The sequence below is a fragment of the Canis lupus genome, chromosome 5, assembly GCF_003254725.2.
Source record: "Canis lupus dingo isolate Sandy chromosome 5, ASM325472v2, whole genome shotgun sequence".
Lineage (NCBI taxonomy): Eukaryota > Metazoa > Chordata > Mammalia > Carnivora > Canidae > Canis > Canis lupus.
Genome location: NC_064247.1, coordinates 63,631,459 through 63,659,354, shown reverse-complemented (window position 1 = coordinate 63,659,354; position 27,896 = coordinate 63,631,459). Strand labels below are relative to the sequence as shown.

General features: G+C 42.5%; 1 protein-coding gene across 10 annotated transcripts in view; it reads right to left on the bottom strand.

Annotated features, from left to right (window-relative positions):
• Positions 1 to 525: 525 nt before the first annotated feature.
• Positions 526 to 27,896, bottom strand: part of KIF1B (kinesin family member 1B) — a 149,929-nt gene continuing 122,558 nt past the window's right edge. For all 10 annotated transcript variants that reach the window (XM_035715806.2, XM_035715814.2, XM_035715810.2 and 7 more), the window contains 15 exons: positions 26,839 to 26,947; positions 25,430 to 25,496; positions 24,452 to 24,536; positions 21,143 to 21,248; positions 16,113 to 16,227; positions 15,148 to 15,281; positions 14,292 to 14,353; positions 12,801 to 12,946; positions 11,709 to 11,948; positions 10,580 to 10,651; positions 8,253 to 8,374; positions 6,592 to 6,741; positions 5,820 to 6,012; positions 5,493 to 5,611; positions 526 to 4,929 (listed from right to left, as the gene is read on the bottom strand). In XM_035715806.2, the coding sequence (XP_035571699.1) occupies positions 4,887 to 4,929; positions 5,493 to 5,611; positions 5,820 to 6,012; positions 6,592 to 6,741; positions 8,253 to 8,374; positions 10,580 to 10,651; positions 11,709 to 11,948; positions 12,801 to 12,946; positions 14,292 to 14,353; positions 15,148 to 15,281; positions 16,113 to 16,227; positions 21,143 to 21,248; positions 24,452 to 24,536; positions 25,430 to 25,496; positions 26,839 to 26,947 (1,763 nt within the window). In that variant the 3' untranslated portion in view covers positions 526 to 4,886. The remainder of the gene's footprint in view (positions 4,930 to 5,492; positions 5,612 to 5,819; positions 6,013 to 6,591; positions 6,742 to 8,252; positions 8,375 to 10,579; positions 10,652 to 11,708; positions 11,949 to 12,800; positions 12,947 to 14,291; positions 14,354 to 15,147; positions 15,282 to 16,112; positions 16,228 to 21,142; positions 21,249 to 24,451; positions 24,537 to 25,429; positions 25,497 to 26,838; positions 26,948 to 27,896) is intronic.

Below are 27,896 nucleotides of genomic sequence, written 5' to 3'. Positions count from 1 at the left end.
CATTTGTGTCACGGAGGTCTTTCCCCACAGGGACAGGAATGCCGGGGCGTGTTCTTGTTTGCTGCTGAGTTATCACATCCTGGGTGCGGCCATGTGGTGGGCACGCAGATGTGCGCTGACTCCATCACTGCCCTTTGAATGCTGAATGCTGCTTCTCCCCTCTTCTTCAGTCTCTCCCCAAACAATCAGGACAGTGGTCCCTGCTCATGCTCTGCTCACAATGGGAACTTGTTAAATTAAGCCAACAGGGTGAGTGCTTCAACTTCTCCACCTAGAAAAACTACACCACTGCTGGAGAATCACTGGTAGGTGTGTAAGAAGGAGCTCCGGGAGAACCTAGAGCGCTGGAAGAAAGCACTTTCAGAGAAACAGCACAAAGAAATAGCACCCGGCTATATAACAACCCTGCTCTGAATGATCAGAAAAGAACACATAGGTCACACCACCGTATCTTTGCAAGTCAAGAAAAGGGATCATGTGTAAATACCTTCCAAAGGATGCAAGAATAAATGTACATCAAAAGCCTTCTGATGCACTGGTTGTACCTTTATTGTTTACCTCGTTCACTAATAGTTCCGTGATGCAAGGTTACCATACACAGTTAGATAATGTTTGCATTGCACATCTAAGGCTATACAGCAAAAGAACCAGAATTAGTACAAATACAAGAACTATATTTACATTCTGTATACTCAAGCTCCAAACATCAGATAATATTTACATAATAAAACATGAAAATGAAAATCTGAAATTAATAATGTACATTGTTGCTAATGTGCTCAACTCCTTACTGGGGAGAGATCAGTTTGCAAAGTCTTGGTTCAAAAAGGCCACGTGTGCTCCACGGGTTTTGTGGCAGCGCACGCGGATGGTGAGAAGAGACCCGAAATCCCGACGGGTGGCGCTCTGCACGCGAGAAGGCCGATGGAGTCCTCAGGTGAATGATGCCAGAAGGTGCAGCCTGAAAAAAGGGAACTCGAAGACACAGAGACGACACACAACAGCCAGGGTTTGGCAAGAGACCAACCTCAGCTTGGACTTTCTGAGCACAGCTTTTAAAATGAAATTTGCATCAACTCTCATTCTTTCCTTTAAATGATCAGAGGCTTTCCTAAGATTTCATGGGGCTCAAATCCGAATTTCCTAAATGGCCTTTTGAACAACCACCGTGGATCATCTCGCAGCTGACATCTTATATTCCTAAGGAAACACAATCAATACATTCCTGCCGCACCCAGTCACGGTTTGGCTGCACACTGGGGTGAGTCATTACTGGCCATGGTGGATAGCTGCTGTGTACGCGAGTCAGAGTCCTCTTTCAAATACATTCAGCAAACCTTCTGAGAGCAGCAGCAGAATTAGTGTCTTCTTTTTAAGGAATGGGTTAACAATCACATTTTAGAAAGGGAACCCAAAGCAAAAACGAAGGATCCAAGTGGAGCAGACAAGCCCTGACCCCGTCCAAGAGAACCTGAGTGGCCACAGCACAAGGAAATGAAGCGTACCAGAGCTGCCACGCACTAGGTCATCCATTCTTTTCCAGTCCAATGTGCAATTAATTACAGCTGTATAAATACACAAATACCTTACAAAATTAAATATCCCTGTAAATTAGAACGAGCAGCAGGCAACAAAGTCTTTGCTTTGAAATATGTGCCAGGAGAAATCATTTTATTTTAAGATCCCTAAAGATCTTTCACAATGATTTAAACTCATCCCTTCATCTTAAAAGAGCTAGAAAAAAACCACTGAAACTATGAGTAGTTGTGTAAGATCTCTACAGCTGAAGGGGGAAGAAAATTGTAAAACAACAGTGGTTTCTCAGCTGGGAAAAATAATTTTCCTTTCCCTTGCAGTGATCGCCCGAGTGTTTTAACAACACGTTCAGATTTGTATGCCCACCCAGCTGCCAGCAGCAGCCCTTTCCTACTCCCCTGGCTGTGTGCACGGCTGGCCAGCCCTGCATAGCCTGGCCCGAGAGCTGGCTGACTCCCAGGCAGGCGCAGAGGTTAAGCAGGCTGTGGGTGCTGGTTTGGTGTGGGCTGTGAGGTCATGTTTTACTTTGGCAGGAAAAGGAGAGTGGGGAAGGAAGGGAGGATATAATTACTTTTAACTAGCACTCATTTCTTCTTAATTGGTGCTAGAGCTTTTTCTTCCTGTTTTATGCTTGTTTAAAAGAGTGCTTTAGGAAAAAAACACACACACAAAAAAAACCCTCAAAAGGTAGTTTTCTCCAATACTAATACAATATTAATATTATATTAATATTAAATATTAAGCTTCCTGCCACCAGAGCTTCAGCTAAAGCCTCATAAGTAGTTCCTGCCGTAAGTGCTCTCTCTCAGCTTCAAAGTGTGGATGGGATGGATGTGTCCAAAAAGGGAACATTAATCCTGAAACTGTTCAAACTCTGATCTGGAAATGGGCCACCAGAGGAAGAGGGGGAACCAATCAGGGTTGTCCTCAGATGATGGAAAGCACACCCATCAGAGACCCCTGGACACAGGCGTCCTGTTTCCTTAATGGGCCCTCTTACCCCCGGCTGTTACCAATAGTCCAGTTCTACCTCTTCTAATAACTGACACCTCCAAAGCAAAGCAAAGACTTTCCAAGCCAGTTTTGCTTGAGTTAGAAGAAAAACCAGATATCATTTCAGTGTATCACATGATTTTACTTTCCCTCGGCCCTCCCATCTCCCTCTGTCATGGACATGGGTCCCTCTGTCAGACTATGTGACAAACAGCAGTGGCACCCGTGACTTCATTCTAAAACATAACCTTCAAATTTCATTTTCATTTCCCTGAAATTAGATTTAATTCCAGCCCAGGAGCTATCTCTAAGCACCGACAGATCCTGGATCTGAGTATACACCAGAAAGGCATATTGTGTCCATTAGATGCTGAAGGAACCTCTAACTACGTTAACAATCTCACGCACCGCTCGGGGAACAAGTAACATCACAGTTAATGACCTATGTTGTAAGGAGAGGAAGGAAGTTAAGAAAACCTACTATAGAATTTTTATTGATTACTTTTCAGCTAAGGTCCCAGCCTGGGATTTCTATCCTTTCAAGTTCACCATGATTCACTTTTCCTCCTCTTTGCAAGGCAACTCGACTGAAGTCAGGAGACCTGTTCTTAGAGAGGAGTCCACCCTAGAAGTTAGAAGCAAGGGTCTGCAGACATGCGCCTGCCCAGCTCTATTCCACAGTCTGCACGAGCCCCTGCCCTGTGCTGAAGCAGAAAATTGGCTGGTCTCCACCATCCAAGAGCAACTTCAAGGCTGGGGACCTCAGTGGAGGTGGAGAGGGCAGATATTTTTCAGAATGCCTGAGGGATGGTCACACAGAGGGTTGGTACAAAACATTGCAGGTCAACTGGCAAAGCAGCTGAATTAACCTGCAGGCCTTCCTTGCCCCAGGTCATTCCTATAAAACTTACTGATGGCTGAAAGAAAAACAGTATCTTCTTCCATGATGGCCTCTGGATGCAGATGACCCTGTTCTGTCCACAGTGACCTTCCTCCTTTGGCAATATTTCTACATCCCATGAAGACAGCCAAGGAGAGGCAAGGCAGATGCAGCAGCAAGCCACTGAGGCCAGGGCTCAGATGAGCCTCTTCTCTGTCCCCAGGTGTCCTTTTGTTTTGTTTTAGTGGTAGGAAGGGACTGTTTTTAATCCTGGGATCCAGAAGACAAAGACTGCTATGTCTGCTTATTTAGGATCATATGGGGAGAAGCATTACTGAAAGTACTTTCAACTGGACAAGGATCATTGGAAATGACCATGGGATTCAGAGGGAGACTCCAAGTCTGTACTAAAAGTTGAGTTTCTTTGACCAAAGGGAGCTACAACAACCACAAGGTTGCTACTCAACATTACCATAATGATGACGACAATCATGAAGATCATTACCAGAAAGTGAGTCACTCCCTCCTTGTGGGACATTTGTGTATGATGCTGCACTAATTCCAAAGTGTACCACCCATCACTAATGCCAAGGAGAAACAGAAGAAACTCTGAGAGAAAAGCAGTTCATAGGAGCACTGCTGGGACGAACTTCCCTCATCTACTGTGCCCACCTTCAGGAGCTACGGTAAAATCTCACAGTCCTTTCAAGTCCACTGGAAATATTCTTGGCTTTTCCCTTCATACGAGGTCAGCAGCAGCCACTGTTCCAGCCCCACTAAAAAATCCTCCCCTCTCTCTTCCACTAAAAGAAAACCGCCTAACTATGTTTTAAATAAGTTCCACTTTCAGAAAATACACCTATGCCATTTCTAAGCTCATCACCACCTTTTCCCTGAATGGAAAATGCAGGGATTAACAATGGCAAAAAGAAATGGAAGGGGAAAAGGTAAGTTCTTTCCTTTTAGGTTCTAAAAAAAAAAAGCCAGATGTTTCCTCCCATAGTCTCTAAGCCACCCCCCGCCCCAAGTTAAAGTGATACCACAGATAGAGAAAAGGAAAAAAGTATTATGTTGTCTTAAAAAACAGACAAAAATATCCAAAGACAGCAGTACAGACATCACAGGTGGTCATAACAGGGACCTATCATAAAAAAGGAAGCCAAAGGACATGAAAAAATTATTTGGAGATTCACTGGATCCCCTCTGGGTTGTTTTTGTTTTTTTTGTTGTTGTTGTTTTTCTCCCTTTCGTTACACCACATGCTACTACCAAGATTCTCAGCACAGGAAAAAAGAGAAGGGTAGAGAGCTTTGGAGATGGGGACCAGGAGAGCTAGAAAGTGTGTTGACAGGACGGAAAGAAAGCAGTTACGCCACAGGCTTACACATGAGAGGGGCCGTCAAGAATCACAGAGAGAAGTGAGAGGCAACACTTTCTTTATCTCTCGAAGGCGAGTGAGGGTGTTCAGCAGAGTCACTTAGTACTTCGATTCACTTGGGCATCTGCGGGAAAGTTTTGACCTACAGGTGGCAGAGGAAAAGGATGGATTAGAAACCTGGATCCAGATGTCTCTCCCCTCTTAGGTCTCTCTCCTCCGCAGTTCTGTCCTTGAGCTGCCTCCCCTCAAACACCTAAGGCCCAGGTCTCTAGGCTCCCTGAATAAGCAGGCTAAGCTGTGGTCTCCCTCATTATGAGGTCCCTAGGATACAAGCCCCTCACAGGATCAGAGGCCAGATCACAGGGTGGAATACCAGACCACAAAGGTTCTTGCCACCTTCCTCTGATTCAGTCAAAACATTAAAACAAAACAAAACAAAACAAAACAAAAAAACAAACTCGAAAAAAAAAAAAAATCAAAGCAGGACATTAACTGCAAATGTGATCAGGTCCCCTTAGTCATTCAGGATACTGGGTGACACCTTATGAGAAGCAGAGGCTTCATTACCATCATACAACCACACTTATACCAATGTCCTTCCTCTGTTTTCAACCTATTTTTTGGGAACAAGACTTCCTTCTTGGTTTACATGGATGTCCCTGGGACCAAAAGCTAAGAAGACGAAATACGAGGACAACTTCTTACCGTATCGTGCCAGCAAGAAGTGGGTTAAAGGCATATAACCAGTCGTTCATGTCTTTGTCATTGAGAGCCTGTAAAAGGACCCCACGATGCTTTGTGCAGACAGCAAAGATGTTAGGTGTCTGAAAGAGACACAGGTAGATAGAAAAGTTACAACGGCTGCTGATAACAGGGACCAGCCTGCCATATTCACAGGACACACAGCACTTCATACTGAAGGTTCAGAGAGCCCAGACACATGGGAGAGATGCCACACCACACAACAGAGAATTTAGAACTTGGAAGGGAAGGGTACAGGTGGCCATAAAAAGCCAAGAGAGCAGGACTGACCTTCACCATGGCCTGCTGGTCCTCGCTATATTCCACCTGTGCTGTGGACAGGTTAATGATGCCACGCTCCACTGGGTCTTTGTCGCTGTTATAGATGAAGACATAAGGGCGGCGAACCACAACAAAATGTTTGGCCCAGTTGCTGTAAAGTGGCTCCTTGAAATGCAGGTATCCTTTCTTAGAGACCACAGAGCTAAAGAGGACAGTATGAAAGACATTAGTTTCTCACAAAAAGAAAGTGATCGGGATCCCTGGGTGGCACAGCGGTTTGGCGCCTGCCTTTGGCCCAGGGCGCGATCCTGGAGAACTGGGATCGAATCCCACATCGGGCTCCCGGTGCATGGAGCCTGCTTCTCCCTCTGCCTGTGTCTCTGCCTCTCTCTCTCTCTGTGACTATCATAAATAAATTAAAAAAATTAAAAAAAAAAAAAAAAAAAAAGAAAGTGATCATGGCCTGAGGACCATGAAAATCTGTCTCACCTAAGCCTAGTCCCTAGGATGAACAAAACAGGCAAAAGAGACAAAAGATCCGTTTGGTCTAGAATCTTCTCTGTTAAAGTAATACAGCAAAAAACCACAAAGCATCACCATAGCATACTGTGGTGTGGTGGAGATGCCTGATAAGACACAAACGGAGCAGGAACCCAGCCTGGTTCTTTCCTCCCAGATTCCATTGGCATCAACAATAATATTCATCTCATGTATAAGAACAGTGAGTATATCATGCTGATTTGTCTTTTGTACCTGGAATCCCTGTCAATACAGTACTCACCCTGGTCTAATTTCTTCAATATCTGGAACAAGATTGAGAAACTCATTTTTTCCTGCTCGGGCCAAATAGGGTGTTTCCACAGTCGGGACAATCTGAAACTGTTCAAATTCTGTGCAGGGACTAGAGGCCCGGGAATTGGCTTCTGGGGTCCTTTAAAAGAAAAAAGTTGGGAATAAGAGGAGCTTCAGCAAGTCCAATGCATAATGTGTATAACCCTCTCACCAAGAGGAATGAGACCTCCCTTAACAGCAGGAGGCCTTGCAAACAGTTTCAGAGAGCTCAGTTGAGAAGACAAGCTGGTGTCAGAAAGTTAATTCCAAATTCAACTGAGGTCGTCCTTTAGAAGTTACAAAAGTCATCAAGTCATGCACAGTCCCTCTTCCTCCTCTGAACAGAAGTATCTGGGGCATGATATTCCATTCAGTGGTTCTAAGTGTAATCCCTGACCAGCAGCATCAACCTCACCTAGATACCGTTAGAAATTAAAATTCTCAGGCTCCAACCCAGACCTACAGAATCAGAAGGTGGAAATCAGCCACCTGTGCTTTAACAAACCTCCCAGGTGATACTGATGTGCACTGACCTTGGAGAACCACTGCCTTAAGGGGCTGGCAGAGAAAGCAAACATGTGGGAAGAAGCTGGCTTCCTGAATGACCACCAAACTAGAGCAGTCTAGGCCCACGACGTGGGAAGTAGTTCCTATGCTCTGCACTGTGAGCTTAGCCTGATGAATTGTATCTCACCAATTCTAAAAAGCCCAATTTTTAATACTTCACCATTTCTCAAGTTGGGGGATGCACCTTACAATTGATGACAGGTCGCATGACAGTGTTTTTTTTTTTTTTTTAGTGGCACAATAAAATAATGCTATGGTTGATGACATCACAAATTAATTACATCATCTGGGTGTGTTATTTTCTCAATCACACTCAACTATGGCAGTGTTGTTACAGTCAGACAGCTAGCTGGGCGATACCCAGGTGGGTTCTGACAAGTGAGCACAGTGAATGGAGATAGGCACAAGTTTGGTGAGGAGTCACAAAGAAGTGATTACAGTGATAAATTCACTGGATCTAGACTAAACTTGTCTCTGTTATTCTTACCAATATGTTTCACTGTGCCATCAAAATATTTTTTCCAAACTAAGTTTTAAGCTGTTTTCCTGAAGATGAGGCTTGTTCTGTCTGATATGAGTAGGGAGCCAAGCAGGGGTGGGAACAGAAGGCCAAAGTGAGCACAGAGGGGTTCAAAAGAGGAACCAAGGGCTTTCATGCAGAAAGGTGGTGAGACATAATGTTAGAAGTTATAGGAGCATCTCCTTGGGACTGTGATATCCAGAGAAGGCTCCCACATACTTCTGAGTGCTGCTGAGAGGGATGGTCCAGCCCTCAGCTAAGAACCACTGAGCTAGAGGAAGGCTGGCATTTCCCTTGGTTCTTAGACTAGCTTCTCTCAGTGAAGTCTGGGTACTTGTGACTTCTTTTTTCAAGTTTATATTTACTATTTATTTTTAGTAATCTCTACCACCAACATACGGCTCAACTCACAACCCTAGAAGCAAGAGTTGCATCTCCCACCAACTGAGCCAGCCAGGTGCCTTCAAAACAAAACCAAACAAAACCAAAACAAAACAAAACAAAACAAAAACTAGGGTACTTACTTCTGATCAAGAGAGTTGCTCCTAGCCTCTACCAGAGAAGGGCAGGTGGAAGAGGGAGTGAGGGTAGCACTGCTGAAACTGGACACAGAGGGATCCCGTCCGATAGGAGAGATATCAGACAACTGGAGGCAAACAGAAGATAGCAAGTGAGATTTAGCTGAAAAACAAAATGCCTCTGCAATGCAGAGCTCTGACACCCAGTGACCTCACATTCATAAATCTGATGCAGCAGGTTATTCAAGAAAATGACTTACAGATATCTTATGCCCTGAGTGTCACATTAGGAATCATCTACAGGGGCAGCCCAGGTGACTCAGCGGTTTAGCGCCGCCTTCAGCCCAGGGTGTGATCCTGGAGCCCCGGGATCAAGTCCCACGTCGGGCTCCCTGCATGGAGCCTGCTTCTCCCTCTGCCTGTGTCTCTGCCTCTGCCCCACCCCCCACCATGAATAAATAAATTAAATCTTAAAAAAAAAAAAAAGGAATCATTTACAGAAAAGGCAAGGCTGGCTTTTTATTTTGTGACTGTCCTGTATTAAGTGACCCTATCTCTATGAGCCCAGTATTTAGAACAGGCACTATTCTAAGAATATGGCAGAGGCCTTGCCCTCCTGGAATTTATATTCCAAGTGGAAAAGGCAGACAACAAACAGATCAACAAACACTTTGAGAAGTGCCAGTTAGTCATATGATCCAGTAATTCTACTACTGGGTATTTACCCCCCTAAAATGAAAACACTAATTCAAAAAGATATATGCACAACTATGTTCACTGTAGCGTTATTGACAATAGCTAAGATATGAAAGCAACTCGTGTCTACCGATAGATGAATGATAAAGAAGATGTGGTGTATATATACAATGGAATATCACTCAGCCAGAAAAATAAATGATCATTTCATTTGTGATGAAATGAATGGACCTAGAGGGTATTATGCTAAGTGAAATAGGACACAGAAAGACAAACACCATATGCTTTTACTTATAGTGGAACCTAAAAAACAAAAAAAACAAGCAAAAAACAGACTTTTAAATACAGAAAACAAATTGAGGGGAAATGGGTGAAGGGATGGGTGAAACGGATGAAGGGGATAAAGAGGTACTGACTTCCAGTTATAAATAAATAAGTCATGGAGATGAAAAAAGTGCAGCATGAGGAAAACACTCAATAATACTGTAATAATGTTGTATAGTGACAGATGGGGATGACGCTCATCATTGCGATGAACACTGGGTAATGTACAGAACTTTTCAATCACTATGTTGCACGCCTGAAACTAATATAACTTTGTGTGTCAACTATACTTCAATAAAACAAAGCGTCCTTTGGGCAGCAGGTGCTGCCCAAAGGTAGTGGTAAGTGCGATAGTAAAAAATGAAGCAGGGAAAGAGATCGGAAAGTTTCAGGGAGCTGGGGCCTTTATGTAGGCTGGTTGAGGAGTCGATTTTTTTTAAATTTTTTATTTATTTATGATAGAGAGAGAGAGAGAGAGAGAGGCAGAGACATAGGCAGAGGGAGAAGCAGGCTCCATGCACCGGGAGCCCGATGTGGGATTCGATCCCGGGTCTCCAGGATCACGCCCTGGGCCAAAGGCAGGCGCCAAACCGCTGCGCCACCCAGGGATACCCCAGATATTTTTTTTTTTTAAAGATTATTTATTTATTCTTAGAGACACAAAGAGAGAGAGGCAGAGACACAGGCAGAGGGAGAAGCAGGCTCCATGCAGAGAGCCTGACGTGGGACTCAATCCAGGGTCTCCAGGATCACACCCTAGGCTGGAGGCGGCGCTAAACCGCTGCACCACCAGGGCTGCCCAAGAGTCGATATTTAAGCAGAAAAATGAACAAGATAAGGAAGCAATCACCAGAATATCTGGAAGAAGCCTATCTCAAGGAAAGGAACAGCAAGGGTGCAAAGACCACTGGCAAGAAGGAAGCTGGAGTGTCTAGAAACAGTAAAAAAGGTCACAATGACTAGAACAGAGTGAGCATCACAGAGGTTCTTTAAAGTGTTCACCTCACTCTGTCAAAGGCAACAACATTTTACGCTATCGAGAACCTCAGGACTTTTAGTGTTCTGTCATACAGTAACATACCAGCCCCCTACAGGGTCTTCTCTGAGGGACTGGGGAAGAAGCCAAAATGCTTCCCATCTAAAACACTCTAAGAGACACGGGAATACTTTTATCTTCAGAAGTCAGTGTTCTGACTCTGAAAAATGAAGTAAATATAAGAGCAGATCTGCCCTATATCCTCAGACACAATGCTACACCCATCTGAAGCCACCTAAAAGCAAGGAACCTGGGACAGGAAATCTGAGCTGCTCACCTTACAGTCACTGATGCTGCCATGCACCTGGCTGAACTCCCGGTTGAAAGTGTGGGTGAGGAGTTGCAGGCACTAGGGGAGAGAGAGGAGAGTGTCAGTGGTTAAATGAAGCCCTGGATGCAAGGCAGTTAACAGGCTAAGACACACAGAGGAGCTCAGGTGCTGTCCAAACACTCCAGAAACTGAGTAAAAACACAGTGAGAGAGGCCTGACATATGCCTAACAAAGTTAAATTCAGTGGATAAAAAAGCCACTCTCAAGGCTAGAAAAGCAAACAGCTGCCACCACTGCAGTTTAGAAGTGCTTAAGAAGAGAACAGTGCCCCTCCGATTCGTCCTGGTACTAAAAGGCATGGAGACTTCTGGATGGACAGATTTTTCTAAACTGCCTAGACCATTCGGTTATTGAAACAACATGACACAAAAGCCTTCTCATCTCTGTATTCCATTGTACGCCAATTGCCCAGACACCATAAAGCCTGGGAGTCACTCTCAATGACCCCTCTGCTCTCTCCCACCCCATCGAGGCAACAAGGAGTGCTGACTCTCCCTCCCCAATGTCTCTCCCGTGACCACACTTTCCTCTTCACCCTGCAGCCCCCCACCACACCTCTCATCCAGGTCATTGCAAAAAAAAGACCTCTTTGGGCCTCTAGTCTGTTGTCACCCCAAACCCATGCTCTTCCTTGTTGCCACAGGAGTCTTCCTGTTTAAAATATTTCCATGTTACCCCCAGGGTACTCTAAACTCGAGTCCAGCCCACAGAGCCTGCAGGATCTTGTCCTGCCTCACATCTCTGACCCCATCTCCCGCCTCTCTGCACGTCCCCAGTGATTCCCTAGCACTGATGTTGTAGCACACGCGGCTGCCTCTGGTGCAGCCTTCCTAGATCAGCTCACCAACACTGGACCATGGAAGCCTTCCTCTAGCTCCCCCAGACTCCAGACCTATACCACCAAGTCACCTGTGAGCTCAGTGAGGGTAGAAATGGAGTTTTATTTATTTCTACCTTCACAGCTAGTACAGGCCTTGAAACAAAGGCCCTCAAAGAAAGATGAAAACGAAAAATCCAACTAGCTCATGGAGTCTCACAGTGGGAAAATGCTCAGCAAAGAGGAAGGGATTCACACCTTGGTAGCCAGCTCCTTCTCCCGATCCACAAGGCTTTCAATGTCTGCTGAGTCGTAGCCACTGCTCTCGCTGGGGGTGATGGCGCTTTCAAAGGTGGTGGTAGAGATCTGAGAGGAGATGCTGGTGGAAGTGCTGAGGGTCCCACTGCTGAGGCTGGGGGACAATGAGTCACTCAAGGATTTGGGGATGCTGTCACCAAGTCTGTCACGTAGCAGCAGGAAGTGGCGAGTTTTCTCCACCTAAGATCAACACAACTGCCTCAGTACACATAAAACTTATTAAGATCTTTGTAAGATTTGTTTTAGAGAGAAGGGAGACAGAAAGAGAAAGAGAGAGAGAGAACATGTGCGCATGAGTTCGCACACATGAAAGAGTATGCCTGAGCGGAGGGAGGGGCAGAGGGAGACTGAAAGGGAGAATCTCCAACAGACTCCCTGCTGAGCATAGAGCCTGACATGGGCTCAATCCCACAACTCCAAGGTCATGACCTGAGCTGAAATGCTCAACTGACTGAGCCACCCAGGCCCCCAAAGCTCATTAAAAAAATTTTCTTTTAAGATTTTATTTATTTATTCATGAGAGACACACACAGAGAGAGAGAGAGAGAGAGAGAGAGAGAGGCAGAGACACAGGCAGAGGGAGAAGCAGGCTCCATGCAGGGAGCCCGACGTGGGACTCGATCCCGGGTCTCCAAGATCAGGCCCTGGGCTGAAGGCGGCGCTAAACCACTGAGCCACCCGGGCTGCTCCTCATTAAGATCTTAATAAGCAAAATATTATGCCTCCATCATGATCAAAAGCTGAAAAGCGGGATCCCTGGGTGGCTCTGCAGTTGGGTGCCTGCCTTCGGCTCAGGTCATGATCCCAGGGTCCTGGGATCGAGTCCTGCATTGGGCTCCCTGTGAGGAGCCTGCTTGTCCCTCTGCCTATGTCTCTGCCTCTCTCTGTCTGTGTCTCTCATGAATAAATAAATAAATCTTAGAAAAAAAAAAAAGCTGAAAGGCCAGGATCACACAGAGAAGTTGAGTGTGAGACTGATACTTTGGGAGTCATGCTCAAGAGTTTATCTGAGTGTCTCCAGCCCTTGGATACCTCGTGAAGGAGCTCCAGCTTCTCTAACTCCCACTGGTGCTCAAGGATGAGGCTATCCCCACGGGGCCGCCAGCCTGCTAAGTTCTCTTCTCCTCGCACATATGCTACTGACGTATCCAAGATTTTTCTTCTCCTCCTCTGCATGCCTGGGACAAGAAGAAATAATGTTTTTTTGTAGAGAAAACTCTGATTCCATTTTTAGCTCAAAACAAACTAATAATTCATATACATGGCAAACTAAGACAGTCAAAATACATGGAATTTTGTTTATTAGTAAATATTCACCCCTTTTTCCCAAGGTAATTCTCTGAACCTCTTTTAGAACTGATTTTTATACTCTTTGATAATTATGAAGATTTGTAATGCAACTTGAGAAAATGCCCAAGTTATTGTGTTAAGTGAAAATATAGAAAGATTGAATAGTCTGTAACCTAAGGTTCCAAATGTATAAAAATACACCCACGTGAAGTAGGAAAGGACCTCCCTGCCCCCTGCCCACACTACATTCAGGAGCTCAGTTAGGACTGCAGTTGACAGATAGCTTCAGCCTCATCATTTCCCATTAATTTTTAAAAATATTATAGTTTTACATATCAAAGACATGAATTTATGTTAATTAAAACATTTATCAAGGAAGTATCTGGACACTGTAATTAGCTGCTATTGGGACATGGATTCACACTCAAATTCTTTTTTTAAACTAAATCTTGTCTGTGGGCTCTAATCTTCTTCCGTGTATGTTCTCTGAAATGATTCAAACTCACCTTAATCGAATGTTTTTTAAGAACCCTGACTTTTGTCCATGTTCCAGTTTATAAACACAGAAATGCACAGGGCTGCTTAAGGCCACCAAGCTAGAGGAGTAGCAGCAGCCCAAAGAAACACCAAAAAGGACACACAAATTCAACTTAATAATTTGTCTTCCTAGAGCACAGAAAGTTTGAATTCTAGTTTGGCAGCACCTATAAAGTTATACTGCCAAGGTATCTTTGGTACTAACGTGGAGAGGAAAATGGTTATGAAGTTTGCCAAGACAAATTCGTTCTAATATACCAAAATTTTTATAGTATGTTACAACCTCATCATATTTTGTTCAATACAGTTTCTTTTTTAAGGATTTTATTTATTTATTCATGAGGGAGACAGAGACATAGGCTGAGGGAGAAGCAAGCTACCTGTGGGGAATCCGATGTAGGACTCGATCCCAGGACTCCAGGATCACAACCTGAGCCAAAGGCAGAAGCTCAACCACTGAGCCACCCAGGTGCCCCTCAATACAGTTTTTATAACTGTTTTGCAGGTCACAAACGAAATAGTATTGTAACTCAGATAACGGTCACTCTCACCACCACCAAAAAACTGGCTTATAAGATATACCTGGTTTCCAAAAAATTTTCTATATATCCTAAGTGGGTCGGATAGATTTTTGACATAATATACTCCAAGCACAGGCAAAGATATCAATCACCTCCCCAATCCATAAGGGCTTACCTGGACTACCCGTGTCTGCCATTTTGCATAAACTGAGTTCATAAATTCCAGTGACTCGATTGCTATTCGAATTAAAACAAACAACTATTTAACTTCTTGTAGCACAAAAACAGGAAAATCTTAATTCTTTCTACTTAAAACACTGTCCCTGAATAAGGACTGCAGCCCACCCTCAAATATAGATATTTCTTATTTCTTATATTTCTTTCTTTTCTTATTTCTTTTCTTATTCTAAACTTAAGAAGTATATTTTTCTGAGGAGTTTGTTTTCATCCCAATCTTTTTAATTACTTTAACAGGATGAATAAAATTGAATGATAAACTTAAAAATTTGTAATAAAAATTAAAAATCTGCCTTTTCTGACCACAAGAGAAGAGATGAGGGGGAAGTCTGACTAGAATAAAATGATGGGCATCAAATTTGGGAGCATGCGATTAGGAAGTGTACTGAACCTCTCGTGTATTAGTAACACTTATTATTTAGGCTGGGTGGTAAGGAACGGGTCATCCCTTTATTAGTCTTAACATATTTTGATATATCTTAAATATGAATAAATCTTTAAAAAAATCCCAGTGAAAATCCCAAATCTAATTCTAATCAGTTAGAATTAATGACATGAGAGAACATTTAGTCCCTGCAAAATTGTTCTGAGTGTTCACAATGTAATACTCCTTCCTTCACTCATACACTCATCTATCCATCAATATTTCAGTAAATGCCAACACTTAGAAGTTATTGTACTCCAGGTATGAGGTTGTAAGCCAACCCTGAAACAGCAGGCCAGTGACACCGAGAGGTCTGCTGATTCTGTAGTGGGCAAACCAACTGGAAGCGAAACTTGTCCCAGAAACTTACGAGTCTGGTGACTTTGAGTAGCCACTGCCAAAGAGGCTGCGCAGAGAGCGTGGCGGTGAGATCTTGGCATCCCGGGAGTAGAAGACCATGCACACGTCCTTGGTGATGACAGCTGGCTGGATGCAATGATCCAACTGAAAGCAGAAAGGAGCGGGCTCCAATTAAATGCAGACAGAACATCTGTGTCAGGACTCTGCTCCTGCCCAGTTGGAAAGCTAGTCCCAGAAGTGGGGGCTGGAAGATTTCAGCTCTACCAATTACTTCAACAGCAGCTTAGCAGATAATAAATGCAAGATGAGGAAGCAGTCCTTGCAGCTCCTTTATTTTTCCCAAATTAAAAAAAATTTTTTCTGAAATAATGGCCATAATTATTTATTATGTGCAAGCAATGTTCTAAATGCTTTTATATATGACCTCTCCACATCTTCCTGAGGCAAATGCCATCATTATTACCCCTGTTTCAGAGATGAGGGAATTGAGGCACAGACAGAGTCTCTGTGGAAGGATATGCTGGCAGTAAGTGGCAGCACAGGGACCTGAACTCAGGCTAGTTCCAGGGTCTGGGTTGTTAATTGCTCCTAGGCTCTGCCCACAGCTACAAAAACAAGAGGTGAAGTTCTCTTAAAATCATACCTTTGGTCACCAAAACTGAAGTTATAACAGAAGCCATATGACTTTTTTTTTTAAGTTTATGTATTTTTTTTTTTCAGTAATCTCTACACTCAACGTGGAGCTTGAACTCACAACTCCAAGATCAAGAGTCACACACTCTTCTGATTGAGCCAGTCAGGCACCCCATTGTAGGGCTTTGTGATTACAGAGACTAGGAACAGAATCTAATACAATCAGAACAGTAGCAAACAGTTTACAAAAATCAGTGAATCTTTCTTCCTCATTTCCTGCAGTAATCTGCCCACTGTTCAGGTCTAGCCATTTGTGGTGATTTAGGTTCAGAGTCTCCTCACCTCTAAGTATGCGGACAAGGTCATGTAGATCTTTTCCCCATAGGGCGTCACTCTGTTCAGAAGGAGAGAGTTATGGAGGGAGCTGTCCCACACGGCCTCGAAACGGTAGAAAGTCCTGAGGTCAGAAAGGCAAGAGGCAGTCACTCAAAGCAGCTGGGTCATCTTAGTCCAGGTACCCTCACTGTCAATAACACTACTGAATCCTACACCAACAGACACTTGCAATGTATCGAAATGTGAGAGTGGAGCCTTTATCCCCTAGAAGGAAAAGGTAGGCTACCAGTCTCTAGCCCCACCCCCCACCCAGAAGCACTTAACTATGCTTTTTTTTTTCTGGACGAGCCTGCTTCTCTGCCTATATTTTTTTTTTTATTTTATTATTCATGATAGTCACAGAGAGAGAGAGAGAGGGGCAGAGACACAGACAGAGAGAGAAGCAGGCTCCATGCATCGGAAGCCCGATGTGGGACTCGATCCCGGGTCTCCAGGATCGCGCCCTGGGCCAAAGGCAGGCGCCAAACCGCTGCGCCACCCAGGGATCCCTGCTTCTCTGCCTATAAACAAAAAACCAAATCAATCAAAGTGATTAAGATGAAAAGGATAAGTGCCTATAGACAAAAACTGAAGGAAGAAAGCCTAAATAAGCTCCTCAGTCAACAAAGAGAGAGCAGGAAGCCAATCCTCAGGAGCTCATAAGCCTGTCTTGACATCACAGTCCAGTTCTGCTGAGCCTCAGAAATGTGACAAATTCCTGCGAGGACTGATGGACCAAACAGGCAGAATAATTTAAGTACAGAGAATCTAATTTTAAATAAAAGGATAAGAGGCTATTCTTAGTGATGTTTCAGTAGAATGATTTTAATACCAAAGCTGTATAACCATTATTTGTTACTTTTCAAAAACAATCCACATGAAAGTCAATCTTACGTTTCAATAACAACTAGAAGCTTGATTTAATAAGCACCTATAAACTATTTTTTAAGTTGCCCTAATATCTTCCTTTTTTCCTACTGGTAAAACCCCATAGACCTGACCTGACATTACAGACCAGCCCCCAACTCTGCCCGCAGGTGCACCCACAGGTTCCTTAACAAGTGTCTACACCTGCACAGTGCATGTTCCATCACTACTAGCTCTCACCTGGTTCAGCCAGAGTTTCTGTACACTTTACTTCCTTTTATGTTCCTCCTTACTCCTTCCCAAATGGTAACCTTGCTAGTGCTGTCTTTTCTAGATTTCCTATGAGACAAATAACTTCCCTAAATCAGATGAAGAGAGATGGGAAAAGACTTACTTCACTACTGAACGAGGACTTTTTCCTACCCCCCAAAGAATAAAATAGATAAGACAAGCAGCTCTGACAGCAGAAAGAGAAATGTTTAAAAATCAACAACCTATTTCTCACAGACTCAGCTGCCCAAGTAGCTGAACTGGTCTCTACTATCTCACAGGACAAAACAATGAAAACAGTGAATAATTATGCAAAGCTACAGAGCAACAAACCTTCAAGTTTCTGACACAGAGAGGACAAAGAGAACAGAACACCCAGCCTGAGATTCTATATGAAAGATGGGGGGTAACTTTCTAATTTGTAATCTAGCAGAGGAAAAGCTGAAGGTGCGTAAGAATAAAATGGACAAGTTTAGTAAATGGAATGGGAAAAGAACTCTACCAATTACTTAAGAAGCTGTGTGTGAAATTGTACACACATCAGGAAAAGCCAAGGGCACAAAGGGTGCAGGATAAAGTGTTGCTCTATCCTAGGTCTGCATGGGGAAAAATTACTAAATTAACATAGTAATCTAAGCAACATAAGACATAAAGCATTCTGATAAATTAGAATCTTTATTTGCAAAAATCCAACAGAAAATACCTAGGCATATCCTTATCAAGAAAGAGCCTGCAAAAACATAGAAAAGGCTTTTGTTAGTACAGAAAAACAAAACAAAAAAACAAAAAACAAAAACGGAAAGGAAAAAAGAAAAGAGAGAAAAAAATTAAAAAGGCAAATTTGTTAAGCAAAGTGAATCTAAGTGGACAATTAACAGAGAACTCCATAGGGTACAATTTGATAGACAGCTTATAATGACATGGGTCCCTCTCCTGAGACATTTAATTAAGGAAAATGTTGGGCACGGAAGGGATGGTGGACACCACCCCTATTAAGACCCCATCTGCAGGTGACTCAGTACTGGCAAGTAGGAAGCTGCTGTGGAATTGAGGGAAAACCCAGTCAATTAGGTAACACAGGTGCAGGACTGGGAAGAAAAGCAGCTGTGACCCTTGTGGGCTCCACACCATGAGAGCTCTCTCATAGATGTATGTACATCTCACACCCAAAGTGGAGTTAAGTTCAACTTTAAACATTAAACTTTAGGCAAATAGAACAAAAGCTCTCTTAACCAAACTCCACTTAGCAACTTGCCAAATTAACTTATGCTGTGTTCCTAAAATATAAAGACGGATATCTATTTTGCACTGAGCATCCTAAACTAGTGGTATCTCATCTACCCAGACAGTTTGCTCCCAGGAGCTGAGTGGTGTAAGTGTGTGCTTATCAAGTATCAATAGTATTTGGTCCTGAACCTGTTTATACTGCACTTATTATAATCGTTTAATTTAATCAGATATTAGGCAAATCCATGAAACATGAGGGCAAAAATAATCTTTATTTAGTGTGAAACATAACTAAGTCGAACATTTTTGTTTATTTATTTATTTAGTTTTGAGAGAGTGAGAGAGCGCCAATGAGCAGCGGGAGAGGTAGAGAGAGAGAATCCCAAGCAGGCTCCACAGTCAGTGCAGAGCCGGACAGAGGGTTTGATCTCATGACCCTGAGATCATGACCTGAGCCAAAATCAAGAGTTGGTCACCCAAATGACTAAGCCACCAAGGTGCCCCAAGTTGACCATTTTTAAAAGATGTGATAACTGCTGAGTTGTGTAAAAACAGCTGTTAAGCTTGGGTGTCATAAGTGTTTTAAAAAAAGGGGGGCAGGGCAGCCCCAGTGGCGCAGCGGTTTGGCGCCACCTGCAGCCCAGGGCGTGATCCTGGAGACCGAGGAACAAGTCCCACATTGGGCTCCCTGCATGGAGCCTGCTTCTCCCTCTGCCTGTCTCTCTCTCTCTGAATGAATAAATAAATAAATAAATCTTTAAAAAAGGGGGGGGGGCAAATAGTAAAATTTCAAGAATAAATGATAAAAAGTTCAAAGGATTTTTGCATTTATTTAGTTATTTTTAAAGATTTAAAAATTTATTTGGTGAGGAGAGAGAACAGGCACAGAAGGAAAGGAAGAAGCAGACTCTCCACTAAGCAGAAAGCCCAATATGGGCCTCAATTCCAGGACCCCAGGATTATGACCTGAGCTAAAGGCAGACACTTAACCAACCAAGCCACCCAACTGCCCCTAAAGGATTTTGCAAGAAAGACAACCAGAAATACAATAATTAAGCCTATAATTAAAGGGAAGGCCTTGGCCCTACAGCAAGAGCTTGACAAATTAATATGTTTATATAGCTTAAATTAAAGTATTTAAAGTATATATCTTTTTATTATATTTGACTTTAACCATTTTTTTTTGGTTAATTAACTCTAAACTTCTACTGTGAAAGATAAGCTCCTTCTAACAAAAGCCAAATTAATCTCCTAAGCATCTGACTCGTGGCTGGGTATGAATCAGAGGACTTTTGAAGGTTACTTTATGTAGGCAACCAGCATTTCAAGCAAACATCATTGTTCTGTGTATTTCGCTAAGTATTCTAGAGAAATTTAAAATATATTTCTCATAGTTGCAAAGAAAATATGAATGCCAGCTGAATATCTGCCATCAACATCCAACTGGAGAAAATACCATGTGGGGTTAATGCTGTCTTCAGAGAAACAGGATTGTTCACAATTCTGCCCAGGAATAGACCAGGAAGGGCCAGAGCACACTTCTTTACCTCTGCTACCACTCCCAAACGTGTACACCCTCATATTCCTTCCCTCTCTCTCACAGCTCCTCCTATAGGCAAAAAGCAAACAGACGTTTGCTTTTTCTTTTTTTTTCTTTCCTATGCAAAACTCCAACACAAGGAAACAATGGAAAAAAATTAAGGCTGCCCCAAACTTTTAATCCTGTTTCTTCCTGTTGTCTCATTTTTCCTCTCCCTCTTTCCAACAGAGATGTGAGCACATTCTTCAGGAACAGACGTATACGGAACTCCTCCTATAATGCAAAGGCAGGGTTCTTTGCCAACATTAGAACATGCAGCCACCTCTGCTTCCCAGCCCTTACCACATAAAGGAGTCAAGTCTCTGTGCACAGTGACATAACTCCTTTCCTGGGGAGGTAAGAGGGCCCCAGCAGATTTATCTCCAGTTGGACATGGGAAAGCAGACTGGCTATGTACTTTATGCACTGTCATCACTTGATTATAAAATGGAATTTTAAGGGAAACTAATTTAAAATTAAAAATAAAATAAAATTCATTATTTATAGCAGACAACCTTGTTCAGAAGAGTTTACCTATGTTAATTTATCACCTTTATGAGTAAATGAAAAGCAAGAGACTGAGACTCCTGGAACCTATGCCGGCAGCACCATAGGCTGAACATGAGAGGGTTCGCTATACCTGGGAGGGCAGGTTTCCATGACACTGAGGACCAACAGACCTTTCTCCACAGCAACCCCTTCACAGGAAAACAGTCTCAGCAACAATTAATTCCTAATTTTAAACCCTTGGGTAGTATGCTGCATTTTCTTTTTCTGTTCCTGTCTCTAAGACTGTGTTACATTCTACTCAAACTCCACACAGGATGGAGCATTTTCACTCCATATAGTAACTGACCCACATACACGTATCTCTCTTTTTTTTTTTTTTAATTTACTTTTGGAGAGCAGGGTGGCAGGGAGGAAAAGGATGTCCTAAGTGAGAAAGGAATGCATTTCTGCACCTGAGCAGGAGTCACTGGTGAACAAGGAATCTTAACGGTGGAGCAATCAGCCCCCATAGGGCAGACGCCTTGCACTTACGTAGCGGCCCTACCTGCTGGAGTTGTGGGAGGACTTCAGGTACTTGGCAGAGATGATATTTAGAGAGAGGATGGCATCAACTGCAGCCTCATCCACCTCAGCCTTATTTCTGATGCGGCCTACAAGGAAGAATAAAGAAACTAGGACAGGGGTACACTTAAAAACACAACAAATTCATTAAGCTGAAGAGAGACTTTTACACCTGGGTAACTTCAGGTGCTGGAAGGGTCATGTGGCTAACCACTGAGTGGTCCCCCACAATTCTCCGTGTCGTCTTCCACTTACTTCCCACATTTAGTCAACTGTGAAACCTGACTGATTCTCTGTTCAAAGAGTTTCTCATATTCACCTCAACTTTTCTGATCAACACCACCCCCTACTCACAAAGGTTATCCCCTTCCTGTCTGGAACACTACAGTGGCCATTTCACTGGTCTCCTGGCTGCTTACTTCTCCCTCTCTCCACTCCATACTACACTCACTTTACAGAATCTTCTTAAGCCACTGCCTTCATTATATCACTTTCTTGTTCAAAATTCTACAACCATTTTCAAATTACCATTAGGGGAGCCCTAAAGGATGTGCAGCACAGAGGTGAAGGGCACAGCCTGTGGAGCTGGACTGCCTGGGTTCCAACCTCATCTTCAACGCTTTGTCTGTGAGGCTCTGACACATTGTTCAACCTCTCTGAACCTTTGTTTCCTCATCTGTGAAGAAATTCTCCCCTCATGTGATTATTACAACCATGTTATATGTTTTTTTAAAGGTTTTTAAAAATTTATTCATGAGAGACACAGAGAAAGAGGCAGAGACAAAGGCAGAGGGAGAAGCAGACTCCTTGAAGGAAGCCTGATGTGGGACTTGATCTCAGAACCCTGGGATCACACCCTGAGCCAAAGACAGACAGACGCTCAACCACTGAGCCATCCAGGCATCCCAACCATGTTATATGTTTATGTTATGCTATATTAAATAAACTATTATTTTTAGAGCATTCAGGAATGTACTTGTCACAGAATAAGTACTACATAAGTGTTTGTACCTGGGTGGCTCGGTCAGTTATGACCTGCCTTCAGCTCAGGTCATAATCCCAGGGTTCTGGGATTGAGCCCCACATCAGGCTCCCTGCTCAGCAGAGAGTCTGTTTCTCCCTCTCCCTTTGCCTGCTGCTCCCTCTGCCTGTGCTCTCTCTGTTAAATAAATAAATACAATTAAAAAAATAAAGTTTGAAAACCACCGCCCTTGATAGAAGAGAGTATAATCTTCCTTCAAGGGATTCTTTTGAAACTTTTTAAAAAAATATTTAATTAATTTATTTGAGAGGGAGAATGAGAATAAGCAAGGGGAGAGGGAGAAGCAGACTCCCCACTGAACAGGTAGCTCAACGTGGGGCTCGATCCCAGAACTCTGGGATCATGGCCTAAGCTGAAGGCAGACACTTAACCAACTGCACCACCCAGTTCTCACCCCCGCCCCCACAGGTTCTTAATCTGGTCCACAGATACTCAAAGGATCTATGCATAGAATTCAGGAGGTCTGTGAGCTAAAAAAAAAAATACAACTTTATTTTCACAAACCTCTGACTAAAATTTGGCACTTTCTTCAATTACAAAGGGAGGGGACAATCCACAGGAAAATCAGCAATACCTGTGACTGTCTCCAGTAGAAATTATAGAAGTCTTCACATCATACTGAGGTAAAATATCCTGACATTCATCCCACTATGAATGATAGAAATTTGACCCACTGCTTCTTTAATGTACTTAATGCATTAATATAAAGAACAGTTTATATTATAAATTTGTTTGGTATTTGAGCAATTTCAGTACCACTGGTTCCCTTTGTAATCCCATGTACCCTTAAACAACACAGGTATGAACTGCATGGGTCCACTTGTACACAGATTTCTTTCTTAGGGCTGCATGACAGCCCAAATCAAGAGTCAGACATTTAACCTACTGAGCCATCCAGGTGCCCCCTATTTTCTTAAAATTTTCTTTTCTCTAGCTTACTTTAAGAATATAATATATAACACATATAACATATAAAACACGTATATGTATATGACCAAGTTATTGGGAAGGCTCTGGTGAACAGGCTGTTAGCAGTTAGGTTCTAGGGAGTCAAAAGTTATAAGGGAATAGTCAACTGTGCTTCTAACCCTCATGTTGTTTAAGGATCAGTCATACTTTATTTCCTTGTTTATTTTTATTTATGAGAGAGACAGAGAGAAAAGCAGAGACACAGGCACCAGGAGAAGCAGCCTCTCTGTGGGGAGCCTGATACGGAACTCTATCCCAGGACACTGGGATCAGGCCCTAAGCCAAAGGCAGACACTCAACCACTGAGCCACCCAGGTGTCCCTGTTTCTTCCTTTTCCTTTTCCTTTTCTTTCTCTCTCTCTCTTTCCTTCCTTCCTTCCTTCCTTCCTTCCTTCCTTCCTTCCTTCCTTCCTTCCTTCCTTCCTTCCTTCTTCTTCCCTCCCTCTCTCTTTCTTTCTCTCTTTCTTTCTTTCCCCCTGTTTTCTACATTTAAAAACATAGTTCTAAAAAAATAAAATAAAATAAAAAAATAAAAAAATAGTTCTGAGGGCTTCGCCACTGCCAAAGGAGTTCGTGGCAATAAAAGATTCAGAATCCTGCCTTAGACTCTAAAGCTTATATGGTTTAGTCAATTTTTTCTTTTCATCATGAGACCCTGGCAGGGTTTCTAGCTATTTGCATACTAGACACATTCTGGACACTCTTACTCAAGATGTTTCTGTGTGTGGGAAACATGACAAAACATGAAAATGCTCTCATATTTCTCCTGCATCTATTCAGACCCTCTGGATCTTTTCTGTTGTTAATTCTCAGTACAGATATTTCTCACTTGTTCTCATTTTGGCACTTACTCATCAAACTGCTTATTTGTTATTTTTTAAAAAGTTTATTTATTTATCTAAGTGCCCTCTACACCCAGTGTGAGGCTTGAACTCATGACACTGAGATGAAGATTGCATGCTCTACCGCCTGAGCCAGTCAGGCACCCCAAACTGTTTTAAATGTACATACATTGTTTCCTCAATGAAAATCCATATTCACAATGAGCAGAAACTTTTCTTATGCCTTTTCAGAGCCTCTAGAACCATTCCCACAGTAACTGAGTAAAATAATGACTGGTTGAATAATATATTCCTAATGATGGAGGCTGAGAAATAAGAGTAGTTTCAAACTCAAGGCCACATATTCTCCATACTCTGTGTTCTCCAGTACTCTTTCCACATATTCCCCATGTTCCTCTAAAAAGCCTGGCTGCATCCTCGGCTAATGGAATGTACTCACCTACCACTAGCTCACGAACATCCTTCCAATGGAGTTCACTCCCCTTCTCATGGATAATGGTCACTGTGATCCTTCGCTGGATGCCCTAGGTAATGGAAGAGGGTTGCAGTTTAGTGGGATAATCTATGATTTCCTCTTGTGTGTTGTTTTCTGGGTTGCATGATACAGGATTGGGTAAGAGGAGAGATGTGGAGAGAGGGGGAAATGCTGTCCACACTGTTACTCTAAACCAAGGGATATAGATCAGGGGCTGAGGAAGAACCAGGTTCTAACATGGCTTTAAGAACAGATGACCAAAAAAACCAAAAAAACCAAAAAAACCAAAAAAAACAGATGACCAGATCGTGTGACTCATAATATATAATATACAACCCTCAGCTCCTATGCCCACCTGGGTCATAAGCATTTTTTTTAAGATTTTATTTTTAAGTAATCTCTATACCCAGCGTGAGGCTTGAACTTACAGTAACCCTGAGATCAAGAGTCACCTGCTCCACTGACTGAGCCAGCCAGGCACCCCAGACAAGCCTTTCTGAACACTGACTAAATCTACTTTTGATTTACCAAAGGAGGATCTACATTTCATGCCTAGATTATTTAGTCCATTGTAACTTCCAACTTATAACACTATTAAGAACTTTTAACTGTAAAAGCAGTTTCCAAACATGAAAACTGTATACAAGAAAATAAAATTATATAAAATGACATAGGAGCTGCAAGAATTATAGTAATTGAAAAAAACAAAGTCTTTTTCAAAATAGGTCTTCTAAAATATATTTATATATATAAGCAAGGGTATAATATAAGCCAAGGTCTGAGAAAAAAACAAACATACCAAAAAAAAGAAAAGAAAAAAAAAAAGAAGGACAATGTCTTTTCAATTCCCAAATCCACTTAAAATAGAGAGGAAAAGCAGAGAAACAGAAAGAGTTCTGTGTTGGTCCTCTCCCAGGCCCTTTCTGGTTCCCTGGTTAGTACCTGGTGAAGCAAAAATGTCCCCTGGCAGGGCAAGCCTGCTGTGTGGTCAACCACAGCCGGGATGTACCTATAAAAATAGAAATGGCATGAGAAAGCAGTTAGATGGGATGCTTGCACTGAGTGCCACCTCATCTGTATAAGGTCCTCCCTGTTGCTACAGCCCACATGGTCTCTGTTTCTCCTGTCTTCCTCACCATCTGGGCACTTCATCACACAGTCATTTCCATTTAATGAACCTTTTCGCTTATCAATGTCATATCACCCTCACTAGACCAAAGTGCTCACAGCACAGCAATATCTTTTGGCTCCATCCTATTCTCTTGTATAACACATATTCCATAAATAATGCACAACTGCAGTAAGTGTCAAGAGAGAAGAAAGGGATCATTTCAGATTTTAGGTAGTTTTTAAAAATCAGAAAGGAATGAACTCAGTAGTAGACACTATTATTGTGGTCTCCCTCAAATGGAAGTTATAATCACATTATAGATCTGTCTACGGAAAGTACAATTACTTAAAGCAATGTCACTATTGACAATTAAATACAGAACTGATAGAGTTATACTCTCATACACAGTAGGAACTCAGAAAATGTTCATGGAGATGATCATGATAGCGGTACTCAGCATGCTGAACAGAGGATCATTAGGATAATATTTATTGCCTACCCTTTAATTAACTGATAAAGCCCCTTGCCTCTGTTTTGGAACAGGATCTTTTTTTGTGTTTTGCCAAGCGCATTTTAGAGACAACTCTGAACAACAATTACATTCACCTCTTACTCTAACACAGCTCACACAGAGAAAGTAAGCTGATGTTGATTATTTTGATCTAGGTTAATAATCCTCAACTGGGGGTGATCTGCAATGTCTGAAGACATTTTTGGTTGTCACACTGGAGGGGAGGTGCGATTGGCATCCTGAGGGTAGAGGCCAGGGATGCCACTAAATATCTTAGAGTGCACAGGACAGCCCCCCATGACAAAGGGTTATCCAGCCCAAAACAGTGCCAAGGTTTAAAAACCCTGGTCTAAAAAAACATTCTACCCCCAATCCTCTCACTGAGATTATTAAGGTAAGTTCTGACTATATTATGTACAATATACTTCTGATCCTTTTTGCTTTGCTGCTGATAAAACCCACTATGTAAGTTTTCTTTCTTCGTACAAAGTGCCAGTCTCCATGTTCTTGTTGCTACTAACAAGGCAAATTATTATTCTGGACAGTCACTTCTTTGACAAACATCTAATTCAAAGAATAATAGCAATACCACCAAAAATTCAATTCAAAACTGGAATTCAACAGTATCAATGATTCTCTAATCTGAATATGAAAAGAGAGACTCAAAATTACATTTTCTAGTTCTGAAAAACTTTGCCTTTGTTTAAAAATTTAGAAGGCTGGACTTACTCTCCTGTAGGCTCCAGTTCACTGATCTCAAACCAAACCAGAAGATCATACTTGCTCATGCTCTGGCCAAGGCTGGTTTTGCTCATGGTGTTTAACTTGGTGGCTGGAACTTGTAAAAGGTTTTAGAAAATGTCAAAATCTGGTCCAAGTCTACTTAGAAAAAGTATAAGCTTTTCTTCAAGGATACACTTAGGAAAGGCAACAAGAGTCAAGGCTAAATTTCAATGTAGAAGACCCAGATAAACATCGCCATCAATAATACTAGCATCTCTAGATTCAGAGAACCGGGAAAATGGAGAATCGACATCTTTCTCCTTATCAGCAAACAGTATCTATCGATAAGAAAACAGGTTTTGTGCAGAGTAAATGTGCACAAAATGTGAGCACATTTACTCTGCACAAAACCATTCAGAAACCTTCCTTAGACTCTCCTATTCTGTGGCATACTGAGCATGGAAATAATGTGGGAGAAACAATGTGGGTAAATAAAGTGTGTTGTCCCCCCCCTCCCCCCCAGGGTCTCCTCAAGGATGGAGGGCATGAGAGAAGACCCATGTTCCAGCCCAGTGGTTCCCAAACCTCCCTGCACTTGGGAGTTGCCTGGGGATCTTAAAGCAAAGCCCAGGTAATTAAATCACAATCTCTAGAGGTGGGATCCAGTCCTCTGAGAGGGACTGAAACCCCTCCAGGTGATTCTAATGTGCACATAAGTTTAGGAACCACTGGTCTAATATGTAGGTACAGGATTCTATAAAATATGATCTCATGTTACATATTTTCTTCACATTTAAATTCCATATACTTAACTGTCCTGGTAAAATAAATTAGCTAGAAATGCAGTTATCTGTAAGTATTCCAGATTCTACATAGTAAGTATTTTGGAACACTACACAGAATTTCTAAAATCTGACAATACATAGAGCATTCTCTGTTCAGAACCTGGGAGCACTGGAGTGAGAGTCCAGTGACTTAGGATCTAATATTGTTCAACTGCTAACTATTATGTGGCTTTGGTTAAGTCACTTCATCTCTGGAAGTCTGTCTCTTCATCTTTAAAA